The 25,931-nt window shown below is 45.3% G+C and overlaps 1 protein-coding gene across 1 annotated transcript; it reads left to right on the top strand.

Annotated features, from left to right (window-relative positions):
- Nucleotides 1–1,346: 1,346 nt before the first annotated feature.
- Nucleotides 1,347–24,240, top strand: LOC102286596 (cytochrome P450 4F2). The gene is made up of 12 exons (XM_005904136.3): nt 1,347–1,544; nt 3,443–3,587; nt 6,713–6,766; nt 6,859–6,986; nt 8,602–8,723; nt 18,913–19,183; nt 20,163–20,229; nt 20,399–20,528; nt 23,094–23,227; nt 23,323–23,387; nt 23,575–23,657; nt 24,066–24,240. The coding sequence occupies exons 1-12, from the start codon at nt 1,347–1,349 to the stop codon at nt 24,238–24,240; spliced, it is 1,572 nt and encodes a 523-aa protein (XP_005904198.1).
- Nucleotides 24,241–25,931: the final 1,691 nt, after the last annotated feature.

The raw sequence follows: 25,931 nt of genomic DNA on the forward strand, positions 1-25,931 counted from the left end.
CCTCCCCTATGAGCCCCTTGCAGCCTTACCCTCATGCCTCTAGATGTCCTCTTCTAACTGGGCCCTTTACCCTCTGAATCTGATGAAGGTAATCCACAGCCAGGCTGGATTCTATTCTGTTCCCAAAAGTCATGTCTCACCCCAGGCCCTGGGTTGCTTGGAAATAGGACTTGAGCTCCTGCCAGGCTGTGTGCCCTGGAGACCAGAGGCTTCATAGTTCTGAGCTTCCTGATTTTGCACCTAGTGGGTCAGTCGCTCAGTCATGTCTGACTATTTGTGACCCCATGAACTGTAGCCCACCAGGCTCCTCTGTCCAAGGAGTTCTCCAAGCAAGAATACTAGAGTGGGTTGCCATTCCCTTTTCCAGGAGATCGTCCCAACCCAGGGACTGAACCCAGGTCTCCCTCATTGTGGGCAGATTCTTTACCACCTGAGCCACCAGGGAAGCCCATCTGTACATCATGTCCTTCTGGCCCACAAAGAGTCCAGGAGATGCTTCCCCTGCTCACCTGGCACCCGAACGTTTATGCTTTTGCCTGCTGCACCCTGACCTTGGAAGGGCAGGGGCGGCTGTTAACTTGAGATTCAGAGTCACCGTTTCCCGCCCCCCATCTTGTTATCATGGGAGGTACTGAGTCCTGCAGATCAATTTTCACACTATGGTACTCTGAGCTGATTTGCAAGACCTCTCTCAGTATAGCCCCTCTTACTCCAAAGTCTATTTGGGCAGCTGCCAGGAATGGGGTGGGGGAGGTAAAGAGGCTGTGGGGATTGGCTGGCTGGGCCACCAAGCCCAGCCTCTCCTAGATCAGAGGTCAGGCCAGGGAGAGAGACCTTCTAGGAGGAGGGGCCAGGAAACCCTGTGACAGCAAGCTGCTCCTGACAGAGAGTGGTAGGTTGGGAGACAAGAGGTGGGCAGTGGGTTGGGTGGTGGTGCCATAGCTAGGGTTGGGGCAGACTGCCCTAGGCAGTGGTTCCAGGTAATAAACTGGCCTAGGAAATGAATAGATACCAGTGGGTAACGAATACACACACTCTATCTGTGTGTATGTCTTTCTGTCTCTCTCTCTTTGTTTCTGTCTTTCCTCTGAATTTCTCTGGTTCTCCCTTTCCTCTCCCAGCCTCAGTCTCTCTCTCTCCCTCTTCCTCTAAATTTCTGTTTCTCCCTCCCCTCTCCCAGCCCCTGTCTACCTGTCTCTGAGCCCATCTTGCCCGTCCCCATCACTCCCCATCCCTGCCCCTCATTCCCTTGCTCCTCTCCCTCTTTCCATCTCTGCCTCACAGCTCACCATCACTGTCTCTTCCTTCATCCTCAGGACTCACTCTGCACCCCATCTGACCACAGGATGCTGGAGCTGAGCCTATCCTGGCTGGGACTCAGGCCGGTGGCAGCCTCTCCGTGGCTGCTGCTGGTGCTGGTTGGGGCCTCCTGGATCCTGGCCCACGTCCTGGCCTGGACTTACACCTTCTACAACAACTCTCGCCACCTTCAGTGTTTCCCACAACCACCAAAACGCAACTGGTTCTTAGGTCACATGGGCCAGGTGAGTGTGAGCAGCAGGACAGGTCTGGGGGATCAGGTTGGATGGACTTCATGAATAGGCCTCAGGGTTTGGGCTGGGGTCTAGGACAGCAGAGAAGCCAGGGAGGCCAGGGAGCCCCCTCTTCCCTCCCTCCCTCATTCCTCTGCTCTGCCATTGAGACCTTCCCCACATCCTGTCTTTCCAGCCTTAGCCTGCTTTGGGGTCCATTTCCTGCCTGCCTTGCACACATTAGTGCACCTCAGAGGCTGGGCTGCACAGAACCTGGTCCCTTGGCCTCTCCAGTCTGCATGGTGGCCTTGAGACCTCCTCAAGGGTGCTGTCCAGGGTCTGCTCTGCATGTGGCCACTTTCCTGTGTCTTTTCATTCTGGGTTACGGCTTCCTTCCAGGAAACAGCTATCACCTCCCCATCCCCACCTATGGCATAGAGCTACCCACCCCCTCCCTGTTCAGGGACCCCTCCCTCTTCTCTTACTCCCCCCCAACCAAGAGGTCCCACTGGTCCCCTCACCCCATCTGGATAAAGTTGGACAATCATTTCCTCTTTCAAAAGCCTTTTTAGACCTTCCTCTCCTCCACGCCTGCCCACCTTGTGCACCAGACCTTGAACTTTCATTGGCCTTTCTCATGATAATTGAACAGTAAATTGTCCAATTACTTATTAACCACCTCCCAATTTGATGACAGTTTTGGTGAGCAGACACTACAGTGCCAAGTGCGGGGCTGGCATATACTGTAAGCATGCAAAATAAATGCTTGAGGACCTAGGTAATGAACATTCCATCACCTCCCTCGGTCAAAGTCAAATGAATGGGTGTCCAGCACCTTCTGCCTAGCAGCCCAGCTAAGAGATGAATGCAACTTTTCTTTCCTGCCTGGGATGAGAACTACAACTTGGGGGAGGACTTACTGCAATTTTATTGTTTATTATGGCAACATTCAGAAGGGAAATACATTCTAAAGCCTGCAGGGAAGATTTCCTGAGATTCTGGGTCTTGAAAGGGTCTCAGCCAAGTCTGGGGAAAGTAGGAATGTTACAAAATCACTGCAGTTCTGCCGTCCCCTCTAACGGCTTGGTGGTGGGGTCTGGTCTTGGTCACTCTTCCTTTCTCTAGCCCCTCTTTCTGTGTGACCTCAGATAAGTGACTCTTCCTCTCTGGACCAATCTCAAGTGCTTTGAGTGCTCAGGTGGCCTTTGGGCAGAGGAAAGCAAATCACAGAGGTGAGAGTGACTTATGTTCACTTCCCAAGAACATCTGGGGGTATTTGTCAGACTTGAATGGGGCACCCAGACGGGGAGGATTCTGAGGGTTTCACCAGGAGACAACCCTCCATTCTACCCTCTTTGGGGAACATGGCCTCTGTTTCTTCTGTGTAAATGGTACACCCATAGGTTAGACAGGATGCAGAGCCTGGCCAGCAGAGATCAGAGCCGCTTTCCTGATGGTTAAGCAGAGTTCACATCTGTCCCTTGCAGTAGATCAGGACTGGAAGGTCTTAGGTCTGCAGACCCTTCAGCATGCCAGGAACTGGAGACTATGTAGATGGAACAGACTATGAAATAAAGTGAGAACAAACCCAGGAAGGAGTCCTGAGGCCACCCTGCTATCCACAAACCTCCCTGGTGGGCATCTCCTCTATGGCCACCCCTTGGGGCTGAAATCACTCCCAGGTCAAGAAAAACTTGCCTTCTCAAGCCAAGATCAGCCTCCCTGTGGGCAGAAAGCCTGTTTTTTTCCTGTGCTCTGGGGTATATCCTTGGGACTTGGAGATGCTCCAGGACCCTCTCTCCCCCAGAGGGAAGGAGGAAGCAAAAGTTCCCTCCATTTGTGCAGAATCCCACACACTGTCCACTGCGGTGGCTTCTTTAGAAGAGTGATGGCCCTTACTTTGCTTGCAGTACCCCCCCACGGAGAAGGGCTTGCGGGACTTCACCCAGCTGGTAGCCAACTACCCCCAAGGATTTAGGATCTGCCTTGGCCCTGCCATTCCCATCATCATTTTCTGCCACCCTGACATGATCCGGATCGTCGCCAATGCCTCAGGTACCCATGCAGAGCTTGTGATGGTGGGTGCCATGACACAGCTCTGGGCTTCCAGCTCCTCCCTGCCAAGCTTCTATGTGGCCCCTACCAACCCCACTTCACTTCCCCTCGTCTGTCTCAGCCATCTTTCTCTTTCCTTCAAATATTCACCAATACCGTTCTTGCTGCCTCTTCCCTCCTCCCAAAGCTGTCTCTACCCAACCCTGGTGTTCTGGGTGAAGGACACCCTTAGTCTTGAGGTCACATATCTGATGTGGTAGGTCAGGACCTGGCCAGAGGAAGATGTTGGGCTGTGACAATGCAGAGAAGAAGCAAGGCTCTCTGCTGGGGCATGCTGGAAGTCTTCCTGGAGGAGGAGTTTCTGGAACTGGGTCTGGAGCGATGAGCAGAAATTTTTTCAAGCAAAGAGTAGAGGGATGTTATAAGCATCCATGGCCTCCCAGACCCCTTTCCAGGTCTGGCCTCATCCCACGCATCCCCTGTCCGAGAGCAATGAAGGCTCCTAGCTGGTGCAGGATCCAGGTTGCTATTTCCATGACATCTACCTCTCTCTCTTTTTTTCTTTTTTTTAAATGATTCTCGGCCCGTTTGACTTCGTAAGGGCCTTCACCTCAGCCTTTCGGTCAACCACCCAACCACCGCCATCTTGAAACCTGACATCTACCTCTCTGAAGGGTCGGTTTCTTTGACCCAATCCTGGGGCTTGACCACTTCCAGTTCAGTGTCCTCCTTCTCCAGGCCCCAGGAATCTTCCTGAGGAGACTCTACCACACCCTGGCTCCCTTCCTTTGTCCTCTGCCCCTCCCACCCTTCGACAGTCCAAGCAGGCAAGGGGGACAGGAAGCATGTGGCAGAAACCTTGGCTCTGACACCATAATGCTGGGTGAGCCTTGGAAGCACCCTGACTGCCTCTGGCTGCTGAAGTTGTCTTTCATTGTTAGTAGTGGGGGAAAAACCACCCTACTATGAACTTCGCCAAGAAATCAATTGACTTTGAAGTCACCCTCCTTGAGGGTATATTCAGGCCTAGCTGGGCTCCACATACTAAATAATGTCATCAGACATCTGTCTTCATCATTTAGTCCTGAGTTCATCTATGATGGCTTCCCTGTCATCCTGGTTAAGATTAAGCCCAGAAGCTCAATCCCCACAGAAAAATCAGCTCATTCACAACATTTCTAGGAAAATGATAGGATTTCCTTTAATTTCCCTTGCCAGATTCATAGGACCAGTTCCGCAAGCCTCTGAGTGTCTGGTCTTGGAGGCACAGGGTCCTCTGAGCTATTGTTTTGGGATTCAGAGCAGTTTAATGGCTAAGAACTCAAGCTCTGTATTTGGACAGACTTGGACTTCCACCTCAGGCTTACTGTCTATGAGAATGTCGGCAAATTATTATGTAGAGCCAGAGTTTCTTCACCTGGAATATGGGGATGGAAGAGAAGTTGCATGAAAATGGTGTTTGGGGTCCAAACAGGGAAGTCCCCTTTCTATCATGTATCCTTGCAAGCATGCTGAGTTGCTTCAGTCATATCCAACTCTGTGTGACCCCATGGACTGTAGCCCATCAGGCTTCTCTGTCTGTGGGATTCTCCAGGCAAGAACACTGGAGTGGGGTTCCATGCCCTCCTCCAGAGGATCTTCCTGACCCAGGGATAGAACCCCTATCTCTTACATCTCCTGCATTGGCAGGCAGGTTCTTTACCACTAGCACCACCTGGGAAGGCCATTCTGTACCCAACAGATCCCAGTTCATAAAAGGTGTAGGAGGGACCCTGGGAAGAGACTGAGAACAGAGGAGCAGCTGCTAGAGGTGATCCATGAGTGCAGGTGTCAATTACTGCCTTGCCAGTCTTTGCCTCTGGCAGCCTAGAAGATTGTGAATTGGGTCCTTTTTGTTCCTTTCCAGATTTGGAGCTAAGAGGAAGGTCTCCTGTACACACAGGGCCTGACCAGCACCTATGCGGATGTGTACTGCTAGTGGGTCGGGTCCTGGAGTGTGATCATCCGCACCATCCACCCCACCTGCATCAAGCCTGTGCTCTTTGCTCCAGGTAGATGCCTCCCTGGCCACAGCTTGCTTGCTGCCATGGCCAAAGTGTTGCTTTCAGGTGTGTGGGTGACCAGGGTGCAGGCAGAGGGGTGTGTGGCAGAGATACCAATGTCTCTCTCTCACCTGGATCCCTCATCTGCCTGACCTCCAGACATGTCTACTCATGCCTAGGGCATGTCTGTGTGATGTGGGATGCATGGCCATGTCTGGTCAGGTTTATGTTTCTCCCTGAACTCTGGTTACAGCTGGCATATGTTATACTGGTGACACTTGATATATGTTTACACCTGAGGTCAGAGATTCATACCTGAGGTTCAGCTGTGGCCAAAGATATCTGAGGCATGTTAGGACCTGATTGGTTCTTCTCTGAGATTGTCTGATTCTCCTGCTGGTCATGTTTGGGCCACATTTGGGGTCTGTCTGAGGTCTGGGACTCAGGGTCACTCAGAAATGCTTGAGACCTTACGTGAGTCTTGTCTGATGCAGGTTTTAGGGTATGCTTGGGTCCCCTGGTTCAGGTCATCAGTATATTCAAGTCCTGTCTGGAGCCTGCCTGGGGCACACTGAGGTCAGGTCAGATGGTCTTCAGGTTCATGGCAGAGCTGTTGGGTCATATCAGGTTGTGTCATTCATGTTGGAGCCATGTCAGGACATGTTAACACATGTGGCCATGTCAGATGTCTCAGAAGAGGTCAGTACTGGGGCAGATGTGGTGTCCTTGGTCCCCATAATGATGTTTTGTAAAGTTCTGGGTTATGCCTGTGTCTTCATAACCTGTTGGACCATGTAGGAGCTGTGTCAGGGAATGTTGGGGCATGTTGTGTCATGTTGGGGTGTGTCTAAGCACACAGAGTTGTGTCTATGGACTCTGCTTTGCTCTTTTCTGTTCTGCAGCCTGGTCTGGTCCCTGCCTTCTGTCACCTCTCCACCTGGCTTCTGGCTTCCTATGCTCTTGATCCCATTCCTGCTATGGAGGGCTCAGAGTGGGCAGATTCCTGGCTGGGATCCTCTATTCCACACAAAAGATTGTCCCCTCCCCCTCTCCCTGGCCCCTGATGGTCCTCCTTCATGTCAGCTGCTGCTGCACCCAAGGATGTGATCTTCTATGACTTTCTGAAGCCTTGGCTGGGTGAGTAACTGTTTGTGAAGGGGGTTAGGGATGACCCTGGGGACCCAGGAGAAGGTCTTCCTTTGCCCACTCCCCGTGGCTGTCTCTGCTAGGGGATGGGCTCCTGCTGAGTGCTGGTGAAAAGTGGAGCAGGCACCGTCGCATGCTGACACCCGCCTTCCACTTCAACATCCTGAAGCCCTATATGAAGATTTTCACCAAGAGCGCAGACACCATGCATGTGAGTCTCTTGAACCCAGGGTCCCAGCTGGATTCTTGGGGATAATGGAGACTCAGAGATATCATTTTGGAATTCTGCCTCTTCTGGGCAGCTTGAGTCCATTGTTCTTTCTGAGCCTCAGTTTCTTCAGCTGTAAAAATGAGTACGCTGTGATCCCTGCTTTGCAGGGGGTTGAGACGTATGGAGCCATCTCTGGCACATAGTAGGTTTTAGTTTCTCTGTTTCCATTAGGGAAGCCTTGAAATCTTGGAATATGTTTGGTGATAATGAGGCACACTGTGTAGTGGTTATTCCCAAGTAACAACTTCGAAACAATAAGAGTTTAGTGTTGACAACAGGACTGTAAGTCAGTTGGCCGGTCCTTGTGGAGGTGGATGGGGCTGCCCATGTATCTGTGATCAGCTGTGGGTCAGACAGGAAACTTTGCTGAGCCGAAGTTCTGTGCTCTGTCACATTAAGGGCTTGGCTGACTGCAATTTGATCTAGGATGACCTCGCCTGGGGCAAATGGATTTCCTTTCATGACTGTCTTCCTTTAGAAGGTATCTGAGGCTTGTTCACATCACAGAAGCAGGGTTCCCTCAGATTGAGGGGAACTACAATGTCCCTTGGGATCTAGGTTTGGGATAAGCATCTCATCATTTTCAGCATGGTCTACTGGCCAAAACAAGTCTAGGAGCAGGTCATAAATGAAAGATGCTGAAATAGGCTCCATCTCATAATAGAAGCTTCTGAAAAATTACATTGCAAAGGCTTGGGATATATACACAGGGAAATGAAGGACTAGAAGGCAGGCTTCTGTGAAGTGCTTGGAATTTTTCCTACATACAGGCTTCAAGTGAGCTTGCTACTGTTTCATGGATTCTGCCAGAATACATGAGATCCTGGGTCAGAGACAAAGGACAGTTTCTTACTTTTGGCCCAGCAAACAGCATGTGCTTCTAGTTGGTTGCGTTCTTCCTCCATGTCACCAAATCCCATGCAGATGCCACAAGTGGTCTTCAATTGCTGCCTGCTCATGTAGCATGTTGTATTACTGGGGGTAGCAGTATAGGTTTAGGGACTTTATGAATTTTATAGAATTAGAAGCAAGCTTGATATTTGTCCAGGGGGAGACATAACCTTACCCCTCAAGGTTGTTGCCTATAAATATAACTCTGCAAAATGGTTAAGGTAAAGAATGTAGAGATCTTGCAATTTTTTTTTTTTTTTTTTTTTTTTGCATACCCAACATTAAAGGGCAGGGTTACTCAGAGCTCATGTAAGACTACTTCTTTCAACATAGGAGACATTTTCTTAATCAATTTACAACAATAAGCAGGAAGAAAGTTAACATTTGCTGTGTACCTACTTTATGCATTAATGTTACCACAATATACAAAGATGTAGGAAGCAGAGCCAGGATTTAAAAAACCCAGATCTCCTGACTCCTAGCCATGGGGACTTAACGTCCTAACAGTAACAACTTTCACTTCCACCCAAGCCTGGTTCTTCCTGGAAAGGGGATCCCAGGCCCAGGATGCAGGATCTGAGGGAGTCCATCCAAGTGGTTCAGACTGAGGAGAGGCTCAGAGGAACAAGCTTTCAGCCCTAATGCTGTTCCCTTCTCTGTCCAGGCCAAGTGGCAGCGTCTGATCACAGAAGGCCACACCCATCTGGACATGTTTGAACACATCAGCCTCATGACCCTGGACAGTCTGCAGAAATGTGTCTTCAGTTATGACAGCAATTGCCAAGAGTGAGTCTTGGCCAAGGGCCTGGGAACATGAGACATAGATCCAAAGGAGCAGATGAGGGAGGGGAGACTGGCTAGGACAATCAGAAGGGACTTCCTGGAGGAGGCGGGTCAGAGCTCGACATTGAACAACAGGAAGGGAAAGGAGAAGGAGATATCCTTTTATTTTTTTTCTCTTTTAAAATATAAATTTATTTATTTTAATTGGAGGCTAATTACTTTACAATATTTTAGTGGTTTTGCCATACATTGCCATGAGTCTGCCATGGGTGTACATGTCCCCATCCTGAACCCCCCTCCCACCTCCCTCCCCATCCCATCCCTCTGGGTCATCACAGTGTACCAAGCCCAGGCATCCTGTATCACGTATTGAACCTGGACTGGTGATTCATTTCACATATGATAATACACATGTTTCAATGCCATTCTCCCATTTCATCCCACCCTTGCCCTCTCCCACAGAGTCCAAAAGACTGTTCTATACATCTGTGTCCCTTTTGCTGTCTCACATACAGGGTTATCATTACCATCTTTCTAAATTCCATGTATATGCGTTATTGTACTGTATTGGTGTTTCTCTTTCTGGCTTGCTTCACTCTGTATAATAGGCTCCAGTTTCATCCACCTCATTAGAACTGATTCAAATGCATTCTTTTTAATGGCTGAGTAATATTCGATTGTGTATATGTACCACAGCTTTCTTATCCATTCGTCTGCTGATGGACATTCTAGGTTGCTTCCATGTCCTGGCTATTATAAACTGTGCTGCGATGAACATTGAGGTACACGTGTCTCTTTCAATTCTAGTTTCCTCGGTGTGTATGCCCAACAGTGGGATTGCTGGGTCATATGGCAGTTCTATTTCTAGTTTTTTAAGGAATCTCCACACTGTTCTCCAGAGTGGCTGTACTAGTTTGCATTCCCACCAACAGAGTAAGAGGGTTCCCTTTTCTCCACACCCTCTCCAGCATTTATTGCTTATAGACTTTTGGATAGCAGCCATTCTGACTGGCATGAAATGGTGGTTTTGATTTGCATTTTGCATTGTGGTTTTGATTTGCATTTCTCTGATAATAAGTGATGTTGAGCATCTTTTCATGTGTTTGTTAGCCATCTGTATGTCTTCTTTGGAGAAATGTCTGTTTAGTTCTTTGGCCCATTTTTTGATTGGGTCATTTATTTTTCTGGAATTGAGCTGCAGGAGTTGCTTGTATGTTTTTGAGATTAATTCTTTGTCAGTTGCTTCATTTGCTATTATTTTCTCCCATTCCGAAGGCTGTCTTTTCACCTTGCTTATAGTTTCCTTTGTTGTGCAGAAGCTTTTAATTTTAATTAGGTCCCATTTGTTTATTTTTGCTTTTATTTCCAATATTCCAAGAGGTGGGTCATAGAGGATCCTGTTGTGATTTATGTTGGAGAGTGTTTTGCTTATGTTTTCCTCTAGGAGTTTTATAGTTTCCGGTCTTATGTTTAGATCTTTAATCCATTTTGAGTTTATTTTTGTGTATGGTGTTAGAAAGTGTTCTAGTTTCATTTACAAGCGGTTGACCAGTTTTCCCAGCACCACTTGTTAAAGAGATTGTCTTTTCTCCATTGTATGTTGTTGCCTTTGTCAAAGATAAGGTGTCCATCAGATCAGATCAGATCAGTCGCTTAGTTGTGTCCGACTCTTTGCGACCCCATGAATCGCAGCACTCCAGGCCTCCCTGTACATCACCAACTCCCAGAGTTCACTGAGACTCACATCCATCGAGTCAGTGATGCCATCCAGCCATCTCATCCTCTGTCGTCCCCTTCTCTTCTTGCCCCCAGTCCCTCCATAGGTGCGTGGATTTATCTCTGGGCTTTCTCTTTTGTTCCATTGATCTATATTTCTGTCTTTGTGCCAGCACCATACTGTCTTGATGACAGTGGCTTTGTAGTAGAGCCTGAAGTCAGGCACGTTGATTCCTCCAGTTCCATTCTTCTTTCTCAAGATTGCTTTGGCTATTAGAGGTTTTTTGTATTTCTGTACAAATTGTGAAATTATTTGTTCTGGCTCTGTGAAAAATACTGTTGGTAGCTTGATAGGGATTGCATTGAATCTATAGATTGCTTTGGGTAGTATACTTATTTCCACTATATTGATTCTTCTGATCCATGAACATGGTATATTTTTCCATCTATTTGTGTCCTCTTTGATTTCTTTCACTAGTGTTTTATAGTTTTATATATATAGGTCTTTTGTTTATTTAGGTAGATATATACTTAAGTGTTTTATTCTTTTCATTGCAACAGTGAATGGAATTGTTTCCTTAATTTCTCTATTTTCTCATTATTAGTGTATAGGAATGCAAGGGATTTCTGTGTGTTGATTTTATATCCTGCAACTTTACTATATTCATTGATTAGCTCTAGTAATTTTTTGGTGGATTCTTTTGGGTTTTCTATGTAGAGGATCATGTCATCTGCAAACAGTGAGAGTTTTACTTCTTCTTTTCCAATCTTGATTCTTTTTATTTCCTTTTCTACTCTGATTGCTGTGGCCAAAACTTCCAACACTATATTGAATAGTAGTGGTAAGAGTGGGCATCCTTGTTTTGTTCCTGACTTTAGGGGAAATGCTTTCAATTTTTCACCATTGAGGATAATGTTTGCTGTGGGTTTGTCATATATAGCTTTTATTATTTTGAGGTATGCTAATGCTATGCTAAGTCACTTCAGTCGTGTCCGACTCTGTTCGACCCCATAGATGGCAGCCCACCAGGCTCCCCCGTCCCTGAGATTCTTCAGGCAAGAACACTGGAGTGGGTTGCCATTTCCTTCTCCAATGCATGAAAGTGAAAAGTGAAAGTGAAGTCACTCAGTCGTGTCCGACTCTTTGTGACCCCATGGACTGCAGCCTACCAGTCTCCTCCATCCATGGGATTTTCCAGGCAAGAGTACTGGAGTGGGGTACCATTGCCTATTCCTGCTTTCTGGAGGGTTTTTATAATAAATGGATGATGAATTTTGTCAAAGGTTTTCTCTGCATCTATTGAGATAATCATATGGTTTTTATCTTTCAATTTCTTAATGTGGTGTATTACATTGATTGATTTGTGGATAGTGAAGAATCCTTGCATCCCTGAGATAAAATCCACTTGGTCATGATGTATGATTTTTTTTTTTTTTTTGCTAGTGGTTCTCTATTTATTTATAGTATTTTGCTCCCGCCAATCCCACAAACTACATATTTGATAATAAACAAGCATGGAGATCTTTTTAATGTGTTGTTGGATTCTGTTTGCTAGAATTTTGTTAAGGATTTTTGCATCTATTTTCATCAGTGATATTGGCCTGTAGTTTTCTTTTTTGTGGCATCTTTGTCTGATTTTGGTATTAGGGTGATGGTGGCCTTACAGAATGAGTTTAGAAGTTTACCTTCCTCTGCAATTTTCTGGAAGAGTTTGAGTAGGATAGGTGTTATCTCTTCTCTAAATTTTTGGTAGAATTCAGCAGTGAAGCCATCTGGTCCTGGGTTTTCGTTTGTTGGAAGATTTCTGATTACAGTTTCAATTTCCGTGCTTGTGATGGGTCTGTTAAGATTTTATATTTCTTCCTGGTTCAGTTTTGGAAAGTTGTACTTTTATAAGATTTTGTCCATTTCTTCCAAGTTGTCCATTTTATTGGCATATAGTTGCTGATAGTAGTCTCTTATGATCCTTTGTATTTCTGTGTTGTCTGTTTTGATCTTTCCACTTTCATTTCTAATTTTATTGATTTTTCTCTCTTTGTTTCTTTATGAGTCTGGCTAATGGTTTGTCAATTTTATTTATCTTCTCAAAGAACCAGCTTTTGGCTTTGTTGATTTTTGTTATGGTCTGTTTTGTTTCTTTTGCATTTATTTCTGTCCTAATTTTTAAGATTTCTTTCCTTCTACTAATCCTGGGGTTCTTCATTTCTTCCTTTTCTAGTTGCTTTAGGTGTAGAGTTAGGTTATTTATTTGACTTTTTCTTGTTTCTTGAGGTATACCTGTATTGCTATGAACCTTCCCCTTAGCACTGCTTTTACAGTGTCCCACAGGTTTTGTGTTGTTGTGTTTTCATTTCCATTCATTTCTATGCATATTTTTATTTCTTTTTTGATTTCTTCTGTGATTTGTTGGTTATTTAGCAGCATGTTTTTCAGCCTCCATATGTTGGAATTTTTAAGTTTTGTCCTGTAATTGAGATGTAATCTTATGGCATTGTGGTCAGAAAAGGTGCTTGGAATGATTTCAATTTTTTTTAATTTACCAAGGCTAGATTTATGGCCCAGGATGTGATCTATCCTGGAGAAGCTTCCATCTGCGCTTGAGAAAAAGGTGAAATTCATTGTTTTGAGGTGAAATGTCCTATAGATATCAATTAGGTCTAACTGGTCTGTTGTATCATTTAAAGTTTGTGTTTCCTTGTTAATTTTCTGTTTAGTTGATCTATCCATAGGTGTGAGTGGGGTATTAAAGTCTCCCACTATTATTGTGTTATTGTTAATTTCCCCTTTCATACTTGTTAGCATTTGTCTTACATATTGTGGTGCTCCTATGTTGGGTGCATATATATTTATAATTGTTATATCTTCTTCTTGGATTGATCCTTTGATCATTACATAGTGTCCTTCTTTGGCTCTTTTCACAGCCTTTGTTTTAAAGTCTATTTTATCTGATATGAGTATTGCTACTCCTGATTTCTTTTGGTCTGTATTTGCATGAAATATCTTTTTTCCAGACCTTCCCTTTCAGTCTGTATGTGTCCCTTGTTTTGAGGTGGGTCTCTTGTAGACAATATATATAGGGGTTTTGTTTTTGTAACCATTCAGCAAGAGTTTGTCTCTTGGTTGGGGCATTCAACCCATTTACATTTAAGGTAATTATTGATAAGTATGATCCCATTGCCATTTACTTTGTTGTTTTGGGTTTGAGTTTATACGCCCTTTCTGTGTTTCCTGTCTAGAGAATATCCTTTAGCCTTTGTTGGAGAGCTGGTTTGGTGGTGCTGAGTTCTATCAGCTTTTGTTTGTCTGTAAAGCTTTTGATTTCTCCTTCATATTTGAATGAGATCCTTGCTGGGTACAGTAATCTGGGATGTAGGTTATTTTCTTTCATCACTTTAAGTATGCCCTGCCATTCCCTCCTGGCCTGAAGAGTTTCTGTTGAAAGGTCAGCTGTTATCCTTATGGGAATCCCCTTGTGTGTTATTTGTTGTTTTTCCCTTGCTGCTTTTAATATTTGTTCTTTGTGTTTGATCTTTGGTAATTTGATTAATATGTGTCCTGCGTTGGTTTACCTTGGGTTTATCCTGTTTGAGACACTCTGGGTTTCTTGGACTTGGGTGACTATTTCCTTCCCCATTTTAGGGAAGTTTTCAGCTATTATCTCCTCAAGTATTTTCTCATGGTCTTTCTTTTTGTCTTCTTCTTCTGGGACTCCTATGATTTGAATGTTTGGGCATTTAACATTGTCCTAGAGGTTTCTGAGATTGTCCTTATTTCTTTTAATTCATTTTTCTTTTTTCCTCTCTGTTTCATTTATTTCCACCATTCTATCTTCTACTTACTTATCCTATCTTCTGCCTCCATTATTCTACTGTTGGTTCCCTCCAGAGTGTTTCTGATCTCATTTATTGCATTATTCATTATATACTGACTCTTTTTTATTTCTTCTAGGTCCTTGTTAAACCTTTCTTGCATCTTCTCAATCCTTGTCTCCAGGCTATATATCTGTAACTCCATTTTGTTTTCAAGATACTGGATCATTTTCACTATCATTATTCTGAATTCTTTATCAGGTAGATTCCCTATCTCTTCCTCTTTTGTTTGGTTTGGTGGGCATTTATCCTGTTCCTTTACCTTCTGGTATTTCTCTACCTTTTCATCTTGTTTATATTTCTGTGTTTGGGGTGGCCTTTCCGTATTCTCACAGTTTCTAGAGTTCTCTTTATTGTGGAGTTTCCTCACTATGGGTGGGGTTGGATCCGTGGCTTGTCAAGGTTTCCTGGTTAGGGAAGCTTGTGTCAGTGTTCTTGTGGGTGGAGCTGGATTTCTTCTCTCTGGAGTGCAATGAAGTGACTAGTAATGAGTTATGAGATGTCAGTGGGTTTGGTGTGACTTTGGGCAGCCTGTATATTGAAGCCCAGGGCTATGTTCTTGTGTTGCTGGAGAATTTGCGTGGTATGTCTGCTCTGGATCTTGTTGGCCCTTGGGTGATGCTTGGTTTCAGTGTCAGCATGGAGGCGTTTGATGAGCTCCTATTGATTAATGTTCCCTGGAGTCAGGAGTTCTCTGGTGTTCTCAGGATTTGGACTTAAGCCTCCTGCCTCTGGTTTTCAGTCTTATTCTTACAGTAGCTTCAGGACTTCTCCATCTATACAGCACTGATGATAAAACATCTTGGTTAAAGATGAAAAGTTTCTCCACAGTGAGGGACACCCAGAGAGGTTCACAGAGTTACATGAAGAAGAGAAGAGGGAGGAGGGAGATAGAGGTGACCAGGAGAAGATGGGGAATCAAAAGGGGCGAGAGCAAGCTAGCTAGTAATCAATTCCCTATGTGCTCTCCACAGTGTGGATCCCTCAGAGATGTTCATGGAGTTACACAGAGAAGAGAAGAGGGAGGAAGGAGACAGAGGTGGCCAGGAGGATAAAAGGGGGAATCAAAGGGTGAGAGACAGGTCCAGGCAGTAATCAGTTCCCTAAATGTTCTCCACTACCCAGAACACACAAAGAGATTCAAAGTTGAGTAGAGAAGAGAAGGGGGAGGGAGGAGATAGAGGTGACCTGGTGGAGAAAAAGGATAGTCAAAAGAGGGAGAGAGCAGTCAAGTCAGTAATCTGATTCCCAAGTCAAAATGGGTACTGAAGATTGGGTTCTTAAAGGTGCAAAATTGATAACAAATACCAATAAGCAAAGATTAAAAATCTAGAGTAGAGGTTCAGTTCAGTTCAGTTCAGTTGCTCAGTCGTGTCTGACTCTGCGACCCCATGAATTGCAGCACGCCAGGCCTCCCTGTCCATCACCAAAATCCCAGAGTTCACCCAGACTCACGTCCATCGAGTCAGTGATGCCATCCAGCCATCTCATCCTCTGTCGTCCCCTTCTCCTCTTGCCCCCAATCCCTCCCAGCATCAGAGTCTTTTCCAATGAGTCAACTCTTCGCATGAGATGGCCAAAGTACTGGAGTTTCAGCTTTAGCATTATTCCTTCCAAAAAAATCCCAGGGCTGATCTCCTTCAGAATGGACTGGTTGGATCTCCTTGCAGTCCAAGGGACTCTCAAGAGTCTTCTCCAACACCACAGTTCAAAAGCATCAATTCTTCGGCGCTCAGCTTTCTTCACAGTCCAACTCTCACATCCATACATGACCACAGGAAAAACCATAGCCTTGACTAGACAAAGCTTTGTTGGCAAAGTAATGTCTCTGCTTTTGAATATGCTATCTAGGTTGGTCATAACTTTCCTTCCAAGGAGTAAGCATCTTTTAATTTCATGGCTGAAGTCACCATCTGCAGTGATTTTGGAGCCCAGAAAAATAAAGTCTGACACTGTTTCAACTGTTTCCCCATCTATTTCCCATGATGTGATGGGATCGGATGCCATGATCTTCGTTTTCTGAATGTTGAGCTTTAAGCCAACTTTTTCACTCTCCACTTTAGATTCTCATAAATACAATATTAAAGAAAAAACAAAGCCACAAAAATTATAATATATATATATATATATGAGGTTTGCTTTAAAAAATAGGGTCTTTTTGTGCAAAGTAATAGTAGGTTATAAAATGAAAATTAAAAGAGTAATAGAGGACTTAAAAATAATTTTATTTTTAATTTAAAGAATGATAATAGTAAAGATATATCTAAGACTTTCTCTGGTGTTGTTGTGGACAGTGTGGGGTCAGTTCATTTTCAGATAGTTCCTTAATCCGGCTTATACTTCTCAAGATCTATAGGCCCCTTCCTATATAGCTGGTGCTAACTACAGGGTTTTAATCTATTGCACCTGTCACTTCCAAGGTGGTTCCCTCTGTTTTATTTAGCTTCTTCTGTTTACTGGTCTCTTCAGTGCCTAATTTCTGCCCTGACACAAGGTGGCGGTGGTGGACACTTTTTTAGGCTCATTCCGTTGTGCTGTGGGGAGCGAGGAACACTGCAAACAAATAACACTGTCGTGTGCTCGCAGTGTCTCAGCCACACTGGGTTTGCCCCAGCTCCCAGCGTTTGTGCTTTCCCTGTCTGCACTGCTTAGGCTCTAGGTTGCTCTGCTGGGAACTGTCTGAGGCTGGCCCTGGGTTGTATGCACTTCCCAGGTCTAAGCCGCTCAGGTTCAGGTACTCAGGTGCTCCAGAAAGGTGCAGGCTTGTTTTAGCCTGCATTTTATGTCTTCCCAGGTCCAAGCAGCTAAGGTACCAGGTGCCTGGCAAGCAGGGTCGCTGCAACTTATCGCCTCCCCCGCCCCTGCCACTTGGTTTTCTGGGTGTACAACTAGTGCACCTTCTCAGGTGTGCTGTGTGTCTCTTCTGGGAAGCTGATCTCTGGCTGTGACCCTCCCGGCAGATGTCGACCATCCAGAATATCAAGAAATCTTGGTTAGCAACGAAGCCTGCTTGCAGTTGGTAGATGATGCCTCTCTGGGGCCACGATAGCTCCCTTCCGGCTCTGGCTGCCCTCACCTGCCTGTCTCCAGTGGGGGGTGGGCCAGTCCACAGCCGGCTAGCTCTGCTCAGTCCTTTGTTCTGTGAGTGGGCCTGGTGGTGTCTTAGGTTAGGGCTTTTCGCGGGATAGCTATCCCACAGTCTGGTTTGCTATCTCAAGTTAGTTCCTTCAGATTGCCCTCAGAGCATTCAGGCCTGGTCTTTACCCTAAGCAATGCAGCCCTTGCCTCCCTGCCAAGCCCCTGCTTGCTAGTGGCAGATGCGGGTGTCTGTGCTGCTTATTCGCCGGGAGTTACCACTGGGCACATAATCTGTGGCTTTTGATTATTTATTTATTTTTCCTCCCAGTTATGCTGCCCTCTGAGGTTCCAAGGCTTGCCACAGACTTGCCAGTGAGAGTGTTTCCTGGTGTTTGGAAACTTCTCTCTTTTTACAGACTCCCTTCCCAGGATGGATCTCTGTCCCTACTTCTTTTGACTCTCTTTTTATCTTTTATATATTTTTTCCTACCTCCTTTTGAAGACAATGGGCTGCTTTTCTGGGTGCCTGATGTCCTCTGTCAGCATTCAGAAGTGGTTTTGTGGAACTTACTCAGCATTCAAATGTTCTTTTGATGAATTTGTGGGGGAGAAAGTGGTCTCCCTGTCCTATTCCTCCACCATCTTAGGACCCTTCACCCACTTCAGGAGATATCCTTTTAGGTAGGTAGAATTGCTTGGAAAGTGAAGTTGCTCAGTCGTGTCTGACTCTTTGTGACCCCGTGGACTGTAGCCCACCAGGCTCCTCTGTCCATGGGATTCTCCAGGCAAGAATACTGGAGTGGGTTGCCATTTCCTTCTCCAGGGGATCTTCCCAACCTAGGAATCAAACCCAGGTCTCCTGCATTGCAGGCAGATGCTTTAACCTCTGAGCCACCAGGGAAGCCCTTGATAAAAACTAGCAGGCTAAAATGAGCAAAGTGTGTGCAATAGTGAGGAGACACCTTGGAAATAAGTTTAGAGGAGTGGGCTTAAAACCTTCTGAAACCAAACAAAAAGGATAGGAAATTTATTCTGAGGTTTCCAGAGAGCCAAGGAAGATATTTGAGCACATGAAGGTCATGGTCAAAGTTGAGCTTTGAAGATGTCCAAGAGATCACTTGTCAGATGACTCAGGACCAACTGTGATAGGCACAACACCATTCAACTGTGTTGACACGGGAAGTAAGGAGAGTAAGGAAGCTGTTATCCCCATTGATCAGCTGGGCAAGGTTAAGGTTCTGAATTGAGTGAACACTGTGGGGAAGGAATGGGGAACAGAAACTGGGTGAGAAAGGAGAGAAGCCTGATGTCTAAGCTGTACTCTGGGTGCCTGGGGAATGGAGGCAGCTCACGGAGATGGGATGTGGGTTGAGAAGAGTTTGAAGAGCCACATCTCCTGGCTCATCCCCACACTGTATCTATGAACCATCTGTTTCTGGAGCCTCAGCTTCCTGAAGGGAGGTAGCCCCCAGCTTCTGGGCTTCTGGTATTTTAAGTGGTGGCTTCCCTTCATGCTCTCATCCTTCAGGAAGCCCAATGAATATATTGCCACCATCTTGGAGCTCAGTGCGCTTGTGGCAAAGCGGAACCAGCAGATCTTCTTGCACATGGACTTTCTGTACTTCCTCACCCCAGACTGGCGGCGCTTCCGCAGGGCCTGCCGCCTGGTACATGACTTCACAGATGCAGTCATTCAGGAGCGGCGCCACACCCTTCCCAGTGAGGGTACTGATGACTTCCTCAAGGCCAAGGTGAAGACCAAGACTTTGGACTTCATCGATGTGCTTCTGTTGACCAGGGTGGGTTCCTCTGGGATCTGAGTTTAGGAAGTAGAATGGACTTTTATCTGATCAGAGAACTTAAATAAGATACAGAGGGTACTGGAGAGTCATGGAAGGTGCTTGAGGAAGGGAAGTATGGGTCAGAGATTGTGTGGCATACTGTCTGCAGGGACTGCTATTTCTGAAACTGTCAAGGGCCTGAGACTTTAGTCTACTTCCAAGTTGATAAGTTAGTCTCTCTCTGTGTGTGTGTTGTATGTATGCAGAACCTTGGATCAGAGCAGAGCATTAATTTCAGTAGTCATAGTAGAACTTAGCTCTGGTTCTCCATTTGCAAATTCTTTTGAGGGCACCATGATACTTGTACTTGTACATGCAGCCACACTAGCATCACAGCAGAATTACCTCCAGATTTTGAAATTTGGAACCCATACAGGACAGCTAATACTTCTGCCCCTTCTTCCCTAAAGTGGGTAGGGAAAGGTATATGGATAGGCATAGGAAGACGGAGAGAGAGAGGGAGAGAGGAGAGAAGAAAAGAGAGATTGTTTGGAGCTTAAATAAATCATCTTTGGTGAGAAAGCAGTCTATGATTCTATAGGTTTAATACCCATTCCCTATCTCCAGGATAAAAAGATCTTTGGATTTACTCACCAAGCCTGTGAGCAGATGTCTTTGGGGACAAGGCTCAATCTCTAGCTTCCAAAACAAGTTGCTAGTTGAGTTGATCATCCTGTAACCCAGGTGGACATTACCTTTTTTCCTCCAAAATCCCTCATCATATCAAAACATAAAAATATGAATGGATCACTGATTTCTATCACCAGGCACAACATAGGAGGCAAAGAAATAGAGACATCTGGAGTGGGCATAAGAGGTCTAGGAGTTCCGGGTGGGCTTGGGTTTCTGGATGGATGATGGAGATTCAGAGGTTTTTGCAGTTTAGGCTCAGGGACTATGAGCTAGTGGGATTCTGGGGATCTTGCTTTCTCTCCAGGATGAAGATGGGAAGGGATTATCAGATGAAGATATCCGGGCTGAAGCTGACACCTTCATGTTTGAGGGTGAGAGTCCCAGTGTGGGACTACTTAGAAGGCTGGGTCTCTACTCCAGGATGTTGCCAAGGGGACCTTGGACCACTCAACCCCTCCCCATCCTCCCCATGGGAGGGTACTGTCCACCCTCTGGTGCTGAAGTAGCCCAGAGATCCAAACCTTTCTTGATACTCCTCAGGCCATGACACCACAGCTAGTGGCCTCTCCTGGGTCCTGTACAACCTTGCAAAGCACCCAGAATACCAGGAACGCTGCCGGCAAGAAGTGCAAGACCTTCTGAGGGACCGTGAGTCTAAAGAGATTGAGTGGTGAGTGCAGGTCCTCATGGTGTGCTCCTGAACCCCTCTCACTGACTCTGTTTCCTGGCTGGGGATAAGGGAAATTTTGTGTGGATTTTGTCATTATTACTTAGTGGGAATAGTAGCAAAGCTCAGAAGCTGGATCTGTTACTCAGTATGGATAGCAGGGTAAAGTTTTCTGGCTTTGAGGACAGAAACTTGGATTTCTGAGATAACTGGTGACAATGTGGGAGGGCAGATGTTGCTACTTAGCACGTATTCACTATGTGAACTTCCCCTTCACTCTGTTACCTTTCTCTCTAAAAATCACGTTTTCAAACGTCTTCATTCCATGAGTGTTTGCTGATCTCCTGACCCCTATATCTTCATATTATTTAGTCCAGGATTCACATGGAACTCTTAGGGACTAAAGTCATTCACCACCTGTCCAGGGATACCCGCATCTTCCTCCATCCAGTCCCCATTCAACAAACACTGGTACACTGCCTCCTTCTTCTCAGTTCTATGACATCTCCAATTCTTCTAAGTCCCATTCTGTGTCCTGGAGACTCGGGAAGGACCAGACCCAGTCTTGCCTTCCAGGAGCTCTCAGCCTGGTGAGGAATAGTCCCAGGTCAGAACATTACCAGTGTAGATGGCCAGGGTGGGGTTTTTATTTAGAGAGGAAAATCGAGGTTGGAAAAAATGTCCTCAACTTAGATCTTCCAAGATGAGCAGTAGCTATTTTGAGGTGCATTTTAGGTGCTCTATGGTCAAGAAATAGCAGGGCCAAAATGAAGAGATGGAGAGTAAGAAGGTGTAGGGGAGAAGGGGAGTGAGAGGCAGGAGGGAGGGAGGGGTTCGATTTGTACATGTGACTGACTGACTGTGTAAGGTAGATTAATTCCTAATATCAACACACACTACTCCAGAGTGTGGAGTGGATAACCAACTTTGGATATTAAAATAATATAGTTTAAATATAGTCTGAGATTTTAGTATGGAGACCGTATGCACATTTTGTTAAATTAACCCTTAAATATTCTCGTTGTTATGGTAAATCATATATTCTACCTGGATAGAGAAACATCTATATGTTCATGTGGCATACAGACACTAACATTTCTTGCTAAATTTAAACCAAATAGTCGATGTCATCATCATCTTTTTTCATCATCTTTTCTATTATTTCTCACAGGAAAGCTAACAATGTATGGTTATAAATTTCTTGCCCAGTGAACATGGTAACACTAAAAATATGGAGTGTCATATCAATAGGAAAAATAAAGCCTGTTTAATAAAAGCTCTTGTAACAACTGGAGAGTTAGATGGAAAAAATGAATCCAACTTCTTTCTCAGGTCTTACATGAACGTAACATCGACATGAATCAAAGGTATAAAATATAAAATAAATGTATCTTAAAGGCTCTAGAGGGCTTCCCAGGTGGCAGAGTAGTGAAGAATCCACCTGCCAATTCAAGAGACACAGGAGACATGGGTTTTGTCTCTGGGTTGGGAAGATCCCCTGGAGCAGAAAATGGCAACCCACTCTAGCATTCCTGCCTGGAGAATCCCATGGACAGAGGAACCTGGCGGGCTACAGTCCATGGGGTAGCAAAGAGTCGGACACAACTGAGTGACTGAGCATGCACAGGCACAAAGGCTCTAGAGGAAGCCATGGGAAATTATTTGTAGTTCCGCAGAAGAGAAGGCCCTATTCTTGACACAAGTCTCGGAGCTGTACAAGAAGACACTGATATACTGTTACATGAAAAAGATACAGACCAGGGTGTACATTATACAGCATGCTATTAATACTATATAACTTTTAAAATGCAATACACTCTCCTTGGAAGGATACATAAAACAAAGTTACCTAGGGAAACAGTGAGGAGGGGAAATGAGTGTTGGGCCATAGGAGTGTGTAGTTTTCTAATTTTGAACTAGTTAACTGTACCATTTATTAAGAATTTAAATCACCACACAAAATGAAGAGGATTAGGGAAAAAACTCAGTCCCCTTACTGGATCTTATCTTCAAAGTTTATAGAAATTTTCTAGTGAATTCTCTTGTTTTCTAAATATAAAATCATTATCTGCCAAAAATGACACATTTACCCCCACATTCAAATGATATTTCTCTCCTCCCCACCCCCATCTAATTGCATTAACTAGTGTCTGTAGTGCAGTAATAAATAAGAGTAAACATCATTTAATCTGTTTCTTTTGCTTCTTACTCATCTGCCTTTTGATTTCGTTCTTGCTATAAAGAATAATATATTTCTATACAAATTTTTGAATATTTTTATGGCTAGATTTTGGGTATGTTGCTCAGAAAAGCTGAAAACATCAGACTCAATTTTGTCTGGTTCTTCTGTGATACTGCTTTTCTTTCTATCTTTTTAAAAACCATTTAATTGAGGTACAAGGGATAAAGAAAAAGCTGTATAATTTATGTATATGACTTACTGAGTTTGGAGATATTTGATCCATCTGTGATTTTGTTCTGGGCAGAGAGGATCTTATGGGGCACCAGGAGGGCTGGTGGTGTGTCTCTGTTTTTGCTCCCTGGATAGTTGTCGTGGGGCTTCCTTAGGGACGACCTGGCCCAGTTGCCCTTCCTGACCATGTGCATCAAGGAGAGTCTGCGATTGCACCCCCCGGTCTCGGTCATCTCCCGCCGCTATGCCCAGGACACTTTGCTTCCAGATGGCCGGGTCATCCCCAAAGGTACTCACAATGACTAAGGGAGGAGTTTCCTGGTGAGAAAGAGGGGTCAATGAGGCAGTGAGGACCTAGCCCTGCTGCCCTCTCTTGTTCCACAGGTGTTATCTGCCTCATCAATATTATTGGGACCCACCACAACCCATCTGTGTGGCCAGACCCTGAGGTGATTCCTCCCCCACGTCATACCTCCATCATCCCTGTCCATTCCCCTTGGGAGGCCCAGGGGAGACTACAGAATTCTGATTGGCAAATCAGACATCACCTCCCTCCCATTATACACACATCTGCTTCTCCAAGGATGGATGTCCTGGGAGATCCCATCCAGTAGCCTTGTCTTGTTTTGCCCCCAGGTCTATGACCCCTTCCGCTTCGAGCCAGAAAACATCAAGGGGAGGTCACCTCTGGCTTTTATTCCCTTCTCAGTGGGTCCCAGGTGAGGGTAGTGGGCATCTGAGGTAGGGATGGGGTGGTGTGTTGGAGGTTCTGGGACTGAGATTCCAGACTTGACTCTCTGGTAGGGGAGTGGGGAAAATGAAGATGGTCAGAGTTTTGGTTCTCCTTCCCTCCCCTCCCCTGGAAGTTATAGGAGTGTTTGGGGAATGATAGTGGGTCCAGAAGGGGTCTACATTGTGCTGGGAGTCCTGTTTCCCTGCCTGCTGGTCTGTGTCCCTGAATGGGTTTTCGGTCAGGCTTAGATATTCAAGCCTATGTGGGGGTCCCAGGCAAGTTTCGTATTCTCTATCACTGTGGGTGGGGGTGGGAGTTGTGAGCTAGATTCTAGGAGCGATGGGGCCTGGATGAAGTTTCCCAGCACAGTCAAAGACCTCACTCCGGCCCACAGGAACTGCATCGGGCAGACATTTGCCATGACGGAGATGAAGGTGGTCCTGGCGCTCACGCTACTGCGCTTCCGCGTCCTGCCGGGTGAGGAGCCTCGCCGGAAGCCAGAGCTGATCCTGCGTGCGGAGGGCGGACTTTGGCTGCGGGTGGAGCCGCTGAGCGCAGACCAGCAATGACACAGCAGCCCTTTCTCTCCTGGAATCCTCCCCTGGTCTAGCCACCTCCCTGAAAATTCCCAGGAATAAAAACTATGTGGTCACTTCTGCGCTATTCTCATCAACAGCCAGCAGGGGGCGCTTGGTACTTTCTAGGTTCAACAGGACCGGAGTGGCTGTGAACTTGGGGGATAGGAGGAATGTGTGTGGGAGGGAACGCTGATGTGGTAGCTGGAGCGCAAACCTGAGTCATGAGGGTAAGACTACTCGTTAGGGAAGGTTGACCAGAGAGCTTGATGTAGCCAGGATCAGATTCACTCCCTGCTATTGTACTGCCAAGGTCACCATCCCTGTCTGCCATTTACTAGCTGTTTTGTTTGGGGGAAATCGTTTCTCTCTCAAAGCCTCATTTTATATTACATAATAGTAGCCATGTCATTGCGCTGTTGCGGAAACTGAATAAACAAGTGTGTGCAAAGTGACTGACTCAATATCTGGTAAGCATCAGTACTCAATAAGAGTTCATTTCCTCCTTTCTTTATGCATCACTTTCTCAAATTTAAAATGCTTCAAAGTCATACAAGTCATATTTAAGTTTTGAGACAGGTGGAAACCTGCTGTTGAAGAAAACTATCAGTAGAAGAGTCAGAAAGTAAAAAAATCCCCATAGTTACATCTATTACACAGTTGCCAGGAGCTTTAATGTGAAGCTGACCTGAAGTTAGGTACTGAAAAAACCAACTTTTTCCCTTCACAGAGACGTGACCCAGGATTTCATTTTTGTCTTGCTGTTCTAGGAAGTGGAGGTTAAGCAGGTTCACATTAGTCAGAGAAGATGGAGGTGGCAGGAGTGGGACCACTTCCTTCAGCACCTGGGACAGTAGCTGCCCCAGGACTAAGCGCACCTTGCCCCACGACTCAGGCCGCAGGGGCTTCTGGGGCAGAGTCCTAGTCTCAGACCCTTTCAGGAGTCTACAAGTTGGGGGACAGAAAACTTAATGGTTAACTAATAAGAAAGAAGCCCTGTAACATAAAAGAGCAAGTATTTAATATATTCTAAGCTGAAAATCACATTTGTTTTTCTTTGCCTTCAGAGTTCTTATTTAAAATGTTTGTCTTGTACCCTAAATGATACCTTATCATAGAAGAAAAATGTGAATAAAAAAATAAGAAGTAAAAATCATGTCCATAGCCCAAACATATCAAAGTAATCACTGTTCATATCCTTTCACACAAATTGCCACGTTTTAAATGTATATGTGATCCTTATATCAGTAAAAATTTGGCTTTACATCTGAATGTATTACAATTACATCATGTAATCGCCTTTAAAAATGCTGTTTTACTGACTACCAAGCACATGAAAGGATGCTCAACATCATTAGAGGTTATTGAAATGCAAATCAATGCCAGAGTGTGATACTGAGAGGGTAACAGGCAGGAGGGCCAGGGGTCTCCAAACGGAGGAAATAGGCTGCAAGTGTCAGACATTTTTATCTCTCTTAAACAGCCGGAGAAAACAAACTAGCGATATTTTTTTCTTGTCTATACAAATTTAAAAGGAGGTTTCTCTTAAAATACTGTGTTGCCATAATGACACCTGGTTTCACCTGAAGGTAACTCTTCTCAAACCTTGAGTTAACCAATGCATTTTTCTTATGGAAATGTTTGTTTTAAGCTATGTTAATGTACTATTCATTTACCCCAAACTC

Source organism: Bos mutus, chromosome 7 (genome assembly GCF_027580195.1).
Source record: "Bos mutus isolate GX-2022 chromosome 7, NWIPB_WYAK_1.1, whole genome shotgun sequence".
Taxonomy (NCBI): domain Eukaryota; kingdom Metazoa; phylum Chordata; class Mammalia; order Artiodactyla; family Bovidae; genus Bos; species Bos mutus.